General features: G+C 48.9%; 1 protein-coding gene across 3 annotated transcripts in view; it reads left to right on the top strand.

Annotated features, from left to right (window-relative positions):
* Positions 1-13,563, top strand: part of LOC122391768 — a 33,354-nt gene that overhangs the window by 2,928 nt on the left and 16,863 nt on the right. For all 3 annotated transcript variants that reach the window (XM_043386000.1, XM_043386002.1, XM_043386001.1), the window contains exons 3-4: positions 3,767-3,862; positions 11,853-11,951. In XM_043386000.1, coding sequence (XP_043241935.1) covers positions 11,907-11,951 — 45 coding nt within the window. In that variant the 5' untranslated portion in view covers positions 3,767-3,862; positions 11,853-11,906. The remainder of the gene's footprint in view (positions 1-3,766; positions 3,863-11,852; positions 11,952-13,563) is intronic.

Below are 13,563 nucleotides of genomic sequence, written 5' to 3'. Positions count from 1 at the left end.
ACACAGAAATCCTTCTCCTCCACACCGCAACCCCCACTCCGGGCTGGACAGGCACCTTTATCTCATGCGGGCTGCTCCCTTGGAGCGGCACCGCTGCTTCCGAGGGAGCGCAACCCGTAGCCGGGTGCAGAGAGTGCTTGGGGGGCTGATCGGCCGGTCCTTTTGGACGGGCTCAGCCCCGGCGACTCTCTAGGGTGTCTGCCCAGACCAATATCTCCCCCTAATTCCTATCATCCTTCCGGCCCTGAAATGGTCTCGTCAGACCGAAAGGGCCCAACCAAAAAAAAAGATAATTCTGCTATCGCATAAGGACTCAGGAAATCACGGAGTCTTGAGGTCTCGTATTTATAAGGATGGGTCCCAACAAGTATTTATACAACCGACTGATAAAATCAATGTGAATACGACACCAAACACGAATCCCAAATTTTCCTGGGATTAGCTACAGCCATTAGATCTCAATAAGTCGCAAATGCGGTCACATAGACAATGCTTCTTAATCGAGCGGTAAAACGGTCAGGATTTTATTCGTCTTCTCCGTCTATTCCGTCCCGCATATTTTGCATTTTGCCCGTCTTTTTCTTTTAATCAGGGTGGTAGCACTTTGATGAATGAAAGAAATGACGCCCAAGCCTGTTAAATTTGTGATGTTCTGACGTTCCGCTAATAAAGGACTCATCGGTATGCATCGAAGGTATCGCTAGCTGGAGCTGGCTGGCTCTGCCACATAAAATTCGCCGCGTATCGCAGCTAGGTTAGAAACGACGCTCCAGACAACGTATGCTGCAAGCGGTTTAACATCGTGACAACTCAATGAGACCCTAGTTTTTTTCGTAGCATCATGCATTTCATTTCGGTTCCGCCTTGTATCTGCTTTTCACTTATGTTCTTTCTTTGTGTCCGTCACTCCTCGCTTTCCCCCATCTCTGTGTCTCCGCCCGCCATCTCTTTCTTGTGCTGCCCTTTCAGCGTCAGTGCGAGGGGCGGTCCGAGCGCTGGATGATTGTGGTGCCGTCTCCCCTTACCCCGGCGCTGCGATAACGTTTAGCGAACAATCGCTGGCCGTGCACTGACCATTTCCCGTCCTCTGCTGTGGGAGCAGAAATCTATCTTGCTGCCGTGCGTGGTGGTATAAACTCTCAGCGGACGTCTTTACATTATAACCATATACGAGTGCGCAGCACGCGTTGCTTTCATCATCTCACCAGCCACCAGACAAGAAACGCCACAAGAACATTGAACACTCTGACTGAAGCTTATCCTCAATTATTAGAAGCGACTGTGCAGTTTGCAATAAAGATCAGCCGACGATCGATGGTTCTAACAGGCCGGCAGCAGATTTTGGCGTGGTCGTGAGTGATTATTCATGACGTCGTTCTGCCATGAACGTGTCAGCCTTTGTCACGCCACGAAATGGCGAACGTTGGACAGGGCCTTGCCAGGGTAATTCTGGACCTCTCACGCGAGAAAGATAATGATGGACGTGGCGATGTAAATGTTTCATGTGATTCGCCGCCAGTAATGAACAACTGCTGCGCTGTAATTATAACGTCATTTAGCTGTAAATCTGTGACATCGTAGACGGATGGCTACTTTGTATGTACTTATCAAGTAAGTAAGTAAGTAGGGGAGAGTGGGGCACATTCGTGCAAAAATGGATAAATCCATATATATGTTCTTTGGTTAGTGCAACGGCAAAATTGTTTATTGTAGTATGGAATGGAACTATTGCACATATTTTTCCTCTTAAAATTTATCCTCTTAAGTTACCGCTTCTATTAGAAAAAATGACTTTTAATAACTCTTAACGTTTGCACGAAACTGCCCCAGGTATGGGGCACATTCGTGCATGGGGTGGGGCACTTCCGTGCACCCTGCAAAATTAAATGAATTACCGGGCATTGCCAGAAATTTACCAAAAGAAATGGGCAGGGGGTCATTTTACTTGATTCCTTTCCACAGGAATGCATTGCACAACGTATGTAGAAAGAATTGGCTGACCAACAAGAATGTGCCAACCGCCGGCCATCGACCCGCCTCCGTGACCTCTCCAAGGGTCACGTGAATTACTTGTCACGACGTCGCAAGCAGCCGAGACTGAGTCAGGCGAGCGTCGCTACTACAGATAAAGTCATAAATCGCAAAAACGAAAAAAATATGCAAGAATGTGCCCCTAGGCAGTGCGTGCACGAACCTGCCCCACAACACTATTTGTAATATAATTCAAAATTTCTTATTGAAAAAATGACAGTTTTTCAACAAACAAGTTTGCAGCAGTTCCGTGAATAGAAAGCAGTTCCGTGAAATGAGCTTCTTCGGGCCCAATTTTGAAAAGTTAAACCACATTTCCGAGTCAGGATCACGAAAATGGATGATATGAGAAAAGTTTGGAAAGCCCACGAATATGACAAATTTGCGTTTTTATCAAGCATGACATCAGGTACAGTGTTGTCTCCTACAGTGAACGAAGGGCGGCAATGATAGACATATTTTCATATTTACCTTTAGCTCGTGCAGTCACTCGTGTTCCCATAAATTGCTGAAAACGAATGTTCCCCATGCACGAATGTGCCCCACTCTCCCCTACCTACCTACTTGACAAGTGATAAAACAAAACGTTCCTTGCATGATTTCAATCTAAGATAAAAACATTGCAAAGCTTTGAGAATATCTAGTCAAATTGTTTAGTGCACGTAGGTACCGATTATTTGTGATTACTTTCTGTCTTTGTGCCACGGTATAGGTACCTGAAGTTCGTTCAAGCAAAGCTTGTACAATGTGAAGTCTTACATGCTCAAAATTTCCACTCACTCTAAGGTATAAAATATTTTTAGCAGACCGTTTGAAAGTCTTTCCATAGTTTAAATGGTTGGAGTTATGCATTTTTTTCACAGTCTAGAAATTGAGAAAACTGTTAAAATCTATTTTCATATAGCACAATCATTTTCAATGCCGCAGCATAGCTCAGTCTCGTTTCGATCGCAAGTTTCATTACCCATTTACTCAGTTTATGTTTCTGGAGGGTGAGCTATTTCCTGCTAATATACAGCTTCCTGCAGCGTCTGTCCACAACTGGGCGGCTTTGAAGCTGGGCCAGGGACTCAGTCGTCCGTGGCCGGCGGGCCTAACCGGTCCCGGAGCGAGTGTCTGTGCCAAGTCGAGCACTGGCCTGCCGCCCTGTTACAGCCTCTGTCCGCCAGCTCCGCGCCGCTTCGGGACGCCGTAAACGTCCACAGAGGTTGGCCCAGTCGAAACAAAATGAAAACCGACCCGGCCCGCTCGAGCGCCGGGGCCCGTACGCGCCGCGGAGACTCAGACCAGGCGAAATTCGATGACTGTGCCGTGACCGGGATGCCCGCCGCCAGTAATTGTGCCACCATTCCACGATAATGCGGCGAACAGCGGCGCAGGTTACGTGATTCGGCGCAGCGGCGGCGATCGGGACGATCCTGTCCTGCTCGGCGCCGTATTGAGCCGCTCCCTGGCGACTGCGACATCCTCCCTCTCCGGTATCGAGCCTGGGCCGCCAGACCGACCTTGACTGCTTGGATGCAGCCCAGCCGGGCGCGGTCAAATTTTACTGGTGTTATCGGTCTGGCGACCAGCTGAGATAGTGGCCAATGACCACGGTTCGGGGAGTACGAGACAAACTAAATAGCCGGCCGCATGATAGTGGTGGCCTCTGAGATTCCCAGCGCCGTTTCTTCTCTCAGTTTGATACCACTCCTCTGTATAAGCCAGTTGATGATGTTTCGTTCATTTTCAGTATCTGAGGAAGCGACTGAAAATCCTGCGGCGGCTCCGTGGCCTCAGCTCATCAACGGAGGCACCGATTTTACAAGCGCTCATCAGAGAAATCACGGTAAGTGCTGGCTGGGGAGGGGGTGACGCTTTTGCGTCTGTTATGATTAGTAAGCGAATCCGTGGCCGTGCCACCAGATTACACAATTTGTCCAGACCCCTGGAGAAAATTACTTACATTTGCATCCATCTCGGCGTGAAATCCACCACATTAGCCATGTCAACTCAAAGCCCCACGAATTCCTCTGGTGAGGATTCTCTCCCGGCTCGCCGATGGTGCGCTGATGGCCCCAAGGTGATAATTCCCTCTTAGCCGGTAGTCTCGTCGGAAGGAATTACCACATCAGCTCGCCACGGCACGGCCGGCGGCCAAAGCCGCAATTAGCGGCCCCACGGGAGCCGTGGTCGCCTGATTAGACACACTCGGTCCGTGCCACCGGTCGGTCTGAGAGGCGGCACGGACCGCCGCCGGTCCGGCTCAGGGGGTTCGGCCGAGTGGACGCCGAGTGGACCGTGCTGAAATTCCTGTCGTCTCAGCAGAGAATGGTCAATGGAAGAGGCAGGGGCAGCTCTCGAACGGATTCTTTGAATATGATGAGGGTGGCTATTTTTGTCATGAATATTTCCATGACATTAATTTTAAGCGCACATCCATTTCACAATAAAAAGATACAAGCACTAACATTTAACCCTCGCCCGCACATGGGGGGGGTGGTTGCCACCCCCCCCCCCCAGGCAGTCTTTCTGCTCTGCACTCCACATTTTTAGAGCTAGAGGGCTGATTTTTCGTATAGCTGCTCGTCTATCCTTTCTTGATGTCCACTGAAAATTTCAAGTTTCTGTGATTTTTTGTTTCGGAGATATGACCTTGTTTTTCAGGTCATGTCATGACCCAAATGGCCAATTCTCAACATCTTGCGTTTGCCATGGGCCTTGTGAGCTTTTGACACCCTGATTTCGGCCTTTTTTGCCAGTCTTACCTCCCACCTATCATGGAACATGTTGTTCGACGATGTACAGGGGTCAAGGTCAGGGTCAAGGTCAACCTAGGTCATCTAAGATAATTGCATTTTAGGCAAGCTGAATTTACTTTTTGTGAAGTTTTTTGACTGCATTTTTGGTAAAAGCTTCTCAGATCATGATTTCATGTGATATGGACCCAAAAACAATCGGTGCGAACATCAGTATACATACAGACACACACAGACATACAAACACATATAATTGACCTTGACCTAACTTGACCTGAAATGACCTCAGCAGCAAAATTCTGGTCGGATAGTGTGACAAAGAGGTTCTAGCTGGCTTGGCACCAGAAAACAGCATCGTCATCGGTATTTGATAAGCAGCGCACTTGATATCCCACGGTGACCCAAAACAGCAACATTTTTTAGTTTGACCTGACCTGGAAGGTCAATGACTGACCTGAGAAGGTAAAACTGGGTATCATTGGATTCGTCTCTTCCCAAAGAATCTTTTGGTCTTTACTGCTAAGCTCTATCTCCAACAGGAACGAAATGGCGCGGGGGGGTGGTAACCACCCCCCCCCCCCATGTGCGTTCTAGGATGGGAAAATGGCATGTGCGGGCGAGGGTTAATTAATAGCATCGATTCACATACAACCATCGTCGAATGGTCACCTGACGTTCATGGCCCCTGAACTGTTTGGAGCGGTCACGCACCACCCGCAGCTGTCACGTTCGGTCCCCAAATTGCCGGTATCGACTCGCGGTATCGAGCCCGCGGCAGCGCGCCGTTCATGGTGTGACGCCGTTCGCTGGAGGGCCCTCGGCCGGACCGTGGGTAAATATTGACCCATTACGGGTATGTGCGCCGCCGGAGGCGTGGCACCAGAGTGGCGGGAGACGGGGTAAATGGGAAAACGGCGCGGCGCCGGCGTCATATACCGTCCGACCAGGAGATACTGCAAACACACCGTGTGACGGCCGTAGGGTGCGGGCTCATTGGGAGATGGTGAGAAGTCATCTTATGCCTGCTTCTTCATCGTTCAACGCTGATTTTATAACGAATACGTACAGGGTGTCCCATAATTACCCGGACATTGTTAATTAGCATATAAAATAAGGCAAACATGATTGCGCTTTTTTTCTTTTTACCGTCTTATATAGTCAACTAGGGTGGCTGTGAAATAGCACATGCAATAGATACGCTTGTTACAAGTTCAGCCGACAATGATGGAAAATGCCAGCCATTGCTGGTCTCAGTTGTTTTACGGGTCTCCCGAAACTGGGTGTAGGCCTGTTTTCATTGACCTCTTGCCGGAGGATAATACGATCATATAAGATAAACTTGACATCAAAGTGTTCCCAGGCCATAAGGTATTATCCCCCAAAACAAAAATTTCTGCCTACGCCACTTTTGCTGCGTTTTTTTACATCTGGAGTGGAGAAGCTCCATGTCTGAACATTGCGCAACCTTTGGCTTCCAACAGATTTGGTTTCCAAAACAAACCCGTTCATGGCCATTTGGTTCACGGCATCCAGTTTACGCACTGGTAGAATATTACCGCAGTAGTACCCTGTGCTAACGGTTGTCTTTGGGCCATCATATCAAGCCCAATGAGTGCACGGTGGCTCAAGATGTCTCACAATTTGATTTTCGACGGGTGCCTGGCCGTCTCTGCTGTTGGGGCGTTTTAGCCATCTGACGTTCACACAAGCCTTTTTTGGGGCGGTTCAAATGACATAATAACTTCGTTAGACCACAAAGTGTGCCTCAATATACTGTTTAGTTGTATATGTTATGTTTTTGGGATGAGTTGTAGTGATTTGCGCTGCTTTCCCCGTAGTTTTCGCATATTTTTTCTGGCGAAGGACCCCTAATTCCAAAATTTTGTCGAAGATAGTGGTGCAAAGTAGACTGATGTTTTGTAGATAATCCTGATCTATTGTTTAGCTAGTTTTTAGCTAGATCGGTGACGTTTGTTGTCTATGACAAGCAACCCCTTGTTTGACAACTGGTGCATGGCCCTTTTTGGCCGAGCCCAAGCTTGTCAATCAGGTTTATCTCTTGCTCTCTCTGGCTTCGTTAGCTGATATAATTGCGCTTTGCTCAATCTTAACTGCTTGCAGATGAGCTGCTGAAGCTCTCCAGCAAAGACCATGCCGAAAGTCCGTTTACAAAGTTGAAAACGGGAGTTGATTCACCATGGTTGCCTATTAGTGGCTTAAGCTGAAAACGGAAAAGGACTCCTCTTACTTGACTCTGGATAATAATTGATTCGAGTCGTTACCGGCCACCAAAAGCACACAGTCTCCAATCTCGATAGTTTAGGGATATCTTATAAAAGTATGATGCTTGTATATCATTAGAAGCGAGCGCAGTCGTACTTTTAGCCAGAAAATAAATGTCCGGGTAATTCTGGGACACCCTGTAAGATATGATTTATAATTCCTTCTGGATCTTGTAGTGAAAATTATTGCCCTGCAATTTGCAAAGAGTCATGAAATGCCACGTTTTGTATTCACGCGTCCAAACTAACGCAGTGTTTGGAAGACCATGGAAGATCATTCACCTTTATCGTAGTTACGCACAACAAGAGGTCAGAACACGATTGCTATTCTTCTTCTTCGATTGTTATTCTGGCGCAGTAAGTACACCGTGCAGTTGATGCATGAGGCCCTTTAACAGCTCCTGCAAGCTGCTCCTGCCCTATATTTAGCTGGCAGCGATCATAGAGAACCACGTCTCGGGCGGTTCTCAGTTCCCTTTATCACCCATTTGTTATTGGGCTGTCAACAGCAGTCAGCAGTCAATGCTGGCAGGGTACGGGACCCCGGGTCCTGTTTCATCATACCACATCGATTCCTGGATAATCTACCATCATAATTGGCTGATGTAACAACTCTCCCGAATAAACGTCACGATGTCTGATTTACGAACCGCAGGGGGCACGAGTGGTCACTAACGGCCACAGATGGTCAGCTAGTTACCGCAGATCATCGCATGTCACAACCGGTAACCGAATGACCACTTACGATCACCTATTGGCAATTGGTCACTGTCGGCCTTCAATCGGTTACTACCGGTCACTAATCGATTACTACCGGTTTCCAATTGGTCACTGCCGGTTACCAATCGATCACTACCGGTCACCAATCGGTTAGGGTAGACCGGGGCAAGTCGCCCCGCCGAGGTAAAACGCCTCACCGATGTTTCTCGGAACTGGCAGAGTTCTGGGGAAACATCATCTCTTCTATAAAACGTGCACTATATGATGATTATATGAGCAGACTGGAAAGAAATTGTGATGACTCTTTCGGGAGATATAGCCAAAAATGTGTTTTTTGAGTGATTTTTATGTTTTGTTGTCAGATTATGTATCATGGCGTTCTTTTATGGTCCACATCAGGTTAACGACTTTTATGTATTTTGAACAACTATTGTCTAACGCTTATCATGCCGGGTTGGTTCGTGTTAACCCTCGCCGGCCGAGGGGGGGGGGCGGGTGCCGCCCCCCCCCCATAGGGTTTTTTCGCGATAGCTCCGAACACGCTGGCGATAGAGAGCTGAAACTTGGCATACCTGACCTTTGATCCAAGCCGCATCTTTTGACACCAACCGCATTTTTGGGTCAGGTCAGGTCACTGACCTATGACGTCATAAGTGAACCTCTGCACGGTCTTCAGATGTCGCAACTTCGCAACGCCCTCACTGCCAGAGGAGATGTCACAGGGAAATGAAACTTGCAGGATCTAGTATCCATTATGAGTCCCACAACTTGTATATCTCGGATTTTTCCTAAAGGTCATATGAGGTCAGGTCATTTTCGTGACCTCACCATTATAAGTCAATGGGGAAAAATGAAAACTGCTATTCTGGCGCCGGGAACGATCTCCAACTATCTCAAGCACACAGAATCGTGATTTTATGCACTCCTTGCAAGGTTAGATGCGTCACTTTTGCAATGTTGACCTTGCGTGACGTCATTTATGACGTCATCAAGGTCATATTAGTTTTTCGTCAATAACTCTTGATCAAATTGAGCTAGCGAGTCGGGAAAGCCACCAATGGACTCAGGAAGACCTGCCGAATCGAATGATATGCGACATGACCCCTTTCGACCAACTTCGTGACCTGGGGGTGCTGACCTGACCTTGACCTTAGGTCAACACCCCAAGTTGACCTGACCCGGACAAAAAGTATATCATTCGACGCGCCTGAGCGAGACGAACACGATGCTGCCAAAATCGGCGCTCTGCGGCCGTTTTTTGCGAAGTTATTCACCAAAAACTGAACCGTACCTTGGGGCACTTGACCTGACCTCAGAGGTCACCGGTTGACCTAGGACCTTAAAATCGGGTACCAATCTCTGCGTCTCGTAACGGCGCACACGCTCGTTTTTTCCGCGACGCGCTAGCTCCACCAGGGGCGAAACGGCGAGGGGGGGTCGTACCCGCCCCCCCCCCTCGGCCGGCGCGTATGTAGAAAACCAATAGGTCCGGCGAGGGTTAAATTATGTCTTGCTGGAGTGCAAGGCGTTGTTCTCTGACCGAACTACGTGATGGGGTAAAACGCCCCAGTAGGTCGCGGGGCAAAAAGCCCCTGGGGCGTTTTACCTCATGTGTTGTTTGGGCTACCCACTTTCTAATGTTCGGTAGCTGGCGAACAGTAAGTTTCTATGCCTTTATGTGTATTTTTCTCAGCAACTGGATGGCAAAGGAAGTATTTTGTTAACATTTGCATTGCAATAATTTATTATTTGGTCTTATGAGGTAGGTGAAAAACCTGCTCATACAATAGTGTCTTAGCTGAACACCTGACAGGATGGAATGTGCTAACTTCAGTGCCGTGCCTCCAGAGGTCTAACGGACCTCTCACATAAGATTTAGCCAACTACCATGTTAAATCTTTAATCTTAAGTATGGGGCTACTTGCCCCAGGCCGTGGGGCGTTTTGCCCTGGGGTTGGGGCAAAATGCCCCATTTGCAGTTGCTTCACAAATCACTTCCTAGCTTGGAGTCCAATCATAAGTGAATGAATTTGAGGGGTGCAATTTAAAGTAAAATGTCCAAAGAACGCATTGAGCACAAATTTGGCCTTCCAGGTGATGTAAGACAAATTCTATGTAGCAAAATAAATTATCTGGGGCGTCTTGCCCCAGGCTACCCTACTACCGGTTACTGAACGGTCGTTAGACGGTCACCACACAGTCATTTAAAAGTCATTAGACGGTCACCGGACGGTCATCGAACTGTCCAGCTCTCCCGTCACTGAATTGCCAGCTCGGCGGACCTGCAGCCAGTGCCGTCCGGGCGGCTCTGACCGCCAGTAACAGATGGCCGGTGGACAGGCGATAGGGCTGTGGCCGCCCGTGGGCGCGGTCACTTCATCAGGCCCGGGTTTATTTTGGAACAGAGGAGCGCGAGGCAGCTCTGCGATTGCTCCAGCGATTCTGCGACTCGTGCGGTGTGGGGAAGAGAAGCAAAGCAATATAAAAGTAGCAAAAAACTATACTTCTCATAAGACTTAAATTGATTGAAATTTTCTACTGGTCTACACATAGGTTAATAATCATTAATCACTGTATTTCATTCCAGTCAAATTTGCAAAGCCATTCATTAACAGACAACTTTCAGGGAAGTACAAAAACAGCTGAAAGTAATTTTTCCTATTCCAAATCTGCGCAACTTTTACATTCGCCTTTGAACGGCCTTTTCGCTTCTACTGGCGGGAAGAGTGCCAGGTCTGAATCCTTTTCGTGTCACTGGGCCATATTTCTGGAGCGTCCCGGATTGACTCGCTCCGACCGGGATTTGTCGGTCTCGGTGTGAGACTGGGCTCCGTTCAGCCCCGGCTCGGCACACGGTGACAGTGACATCAGCCGTAACTCGCCAGTCCGACTGAGCCATGGCCCGGGCTCGACAGCACGCCGACAGAGGCCGGGAGTTCATCTGGGGACCTGACAGATAGACCACGGTCAGAAGGTCGATCACCCGGTGAATACGGGATTCTCTGTTAGAGGAAAGGATACAAACACGATATAAAAAGTGGTGAATGGATGGATGGCTAAATGTCCCTGCCGTCCACCCCGCTTCTACATATATAAAACTTCTGAGCAATTAAAATTAAAATGTAACTTCATGCAAGGTACGATTGAATGCCCATGAAGCCTGACCGGTAAATTGTTTCCTTTTACCCGGTAAAAGGAAACAAACTTAGGTCAAGCTGGATAAACTTTGTCTCCGTTTAAACAGTTATGCAAGGATCATTAGTTTTTGTTCACTGTACAATGGTTAATGATAAACATCGTCTGTAGCACGAGATATCTAATGAATAGAAATACCTACACAAGTAACAAAAGCAGGCAAGCTTCTGCAGCTTAGTGTCATTTTAAAACACCATGCGCTTGACAGAAAGTTACATTTCATATTTTCGTATCGAAGCGGGAATGAATCGCATCGGGAATAACTATAAACATTGGCTGCCACCCGTAGCACAGTTTGCAGACGTATTTATCAGCGCTGCCACCCCAATGACGTCATTTTCAGCGCCGGTGATGAACGTTACTGAGTTGGCGGGCTGGTGGCCAGCTGCGGCCGGCGCGATTGGAACATTGGATGAACCTACGGCCAATTTCCACAGCACGGTGCTCAAATAAAGATTGGCTGACATCCCTTGATTACAATTTGTGAAACATTGTCATTCCAAAATTAAAATATCGATGTTAACGAGACCGAGCTTGACGATGCAATTTTCGCTGTTTCGACTTTCAGTGACGACTTTGCCCTATATTGTAGGATATAGGAAGTCATGCACAACCTACCTCCTAATCTTGCTTTTAATTGATACTTATCTGTACCGGTTTAAACAGCCTTGCCTATTCTGTGTTATAGGTACTCATTTCACAAAATTGACGATGACAGCAAAAGTTGAGCGCTGCATAGTGCATAGCTATGAGATAAAGATGCCTTCCTTCACCTTAAATGCCTAGTTCAAATATTCCACGACCAAGCACTGTGGCTGCATCAATCTGCGAGAAATCCCACCGCTGTGACCACCGTGACGATCTACGTATGTGCTGCCGACAGAATGTTCTGGAGCCGGCGGAGTCTATAACTGGGGGTCAGCCAGAGGAAGCAGACATGCTCGTCTCTCAGCCACAGCTCACCTACATGAAGGGCATCCAGGTTAGTCGGGGCATAGGCGAGCTGGTCAGCCAGGTCAGTCAGGTCAGTCGGGTCACAGGGCAAGCCACCCAGCCCGGAATTTGGTTTGACTCAAGTCTGTTTTGCCCCCCGCAAATTCGACATGCCAGATTTGGGCCGGTGTAAACGGATCGCCGTCGGAACAAGGGGGTTGGGTCGGTATGGCTCTATTCCGGCCAGCCAGTCTTTGCCGTAGCGCTCCGGAGTTGGTATGGTTTCGGACCGCCAAGTCCGGCTCAAGTCCTGCTTCCTGCCATGACGTTGCTACGGCCAGGTCCGGCTGTCTCTTAGCTGCTCTGGCTTACTGTGGCTGAAGTACGGTTGAGGTACGGCATGCGGCTGATGCGTCATAAGTCCGGCTGCGGTGCGGGCGAGCTCTGGGATCGTGTGTCAGCTCCAGTAGAGCTCCAGACCTTACCCGTACTTCGGCCGGAGTAAAGTGCCGGAGCTAGCCAGGCCAGAGTAAAACCGGGCTACGGCCCAGACCATTTTTGCTGGCTGGGCAGGGCGCTGCGGGGTTCTGTTGGTTCGCCTGGGAAGGTGTAGTTTTCTCGGCGCCACCATCCATCCGCCGGAAATGAATTAGTGGGATTATGAACGAGAAGAGTGCGGCAATAAACAACGGTACGTCACATAACCGGATCGATTTAGTTATTTATGGCCGTAACTTTGTGGTGTGTAGCGTTCGTGCCAGCGGTAGGATTTGTTATCGTTGTTTCTGGCCATAAAGGGAGCCCAGACGACTGTTTGTCTGTCAGTCCGCTCATTCAGCCTGGCACTTCCTGGTCCCTCAATTTATGGTGTTCAGTGTTCAGTCTTCAGTGTTCAACCTCGGCTCTCAATTCACTAAGAACGTATGACTCCCAAGCGTATAATTTATGCGTCTCGAAATGCGAAGTTCAACTCTGACATCGAATTCAAGTCCAACTTTCAAATCAACTTTGACACTGCGCTCCTGTGCATCCGTTCAATCAGCTCGGCACCTGAACTCCGCCTAGCAGCCGCGTTCAACGCGGTTGGCTGACCTCTGACCCCCGACAGCCGCTGTTCGAACCGGAGCAGCGCCCGACCTCTAGTCTCTGGTGGCCAGTCTTGAGATCCAAACGCACCCTGACCTCTGACATAAGACTGCCCCAAACCATCATCTCTGATTTATGACCCCCTAACGCCCTTATCCCTCATATCTGACCTACGACTCCTGTCAGCAAGTGCCTGTCGATTAACGCCTCTACAGAGGAGTCCTTGCTTCTGACCACCGGGAGCGCCCTGCATTCTGACCATGTGACCTTCGGTATTCGGTGTCTGTCGGAGCGTGAACCTCCTACCTATACCTCCCTCTGTGAACCCCTGCCTGCCGACTGCCGAGTTCGCTGTAGCCAAGCGGCGCCCTGACCCTGATCCAATGCACCTGACCTGTGAACTGTGAGTCGTGACATCTGACACTCTACATCTGACACTCTACATCTGACACTCTACATCTGACACTGTACTAGCTGGTGTCGCTGTCCGGGCGCTGACCTCTGAGTTCTGACCCCTGCCAGCCGGTGTCGCTGACCAGTGACCTCTGACCCCTACCAGCCGGTGTCGCTGTCGT

The sequence above is a fragment of the Amphibalanus amphitrite genome, unplaced genomic scaffold (genome assembly GCF_019059575.1).
Source record: "Amphibalanus amphitrite isolate SeventyFive unplaced genomic scaffold, NRLGWU_Aamphi_draft 000453F_arrow, whole genome shotgun sequence".
Taxonomy (NCBI): Eukaryota; Metazoa; Arthropoda; class Thecostraca; order Balanomorpha; family Balanidae; genus Amphibalanus; species Amphibalanus amphitrite.
Note: the sequence above shows the minus strand (reverse complement) of the source record. Positions and strands in the feature narration are given on the sequence as shown.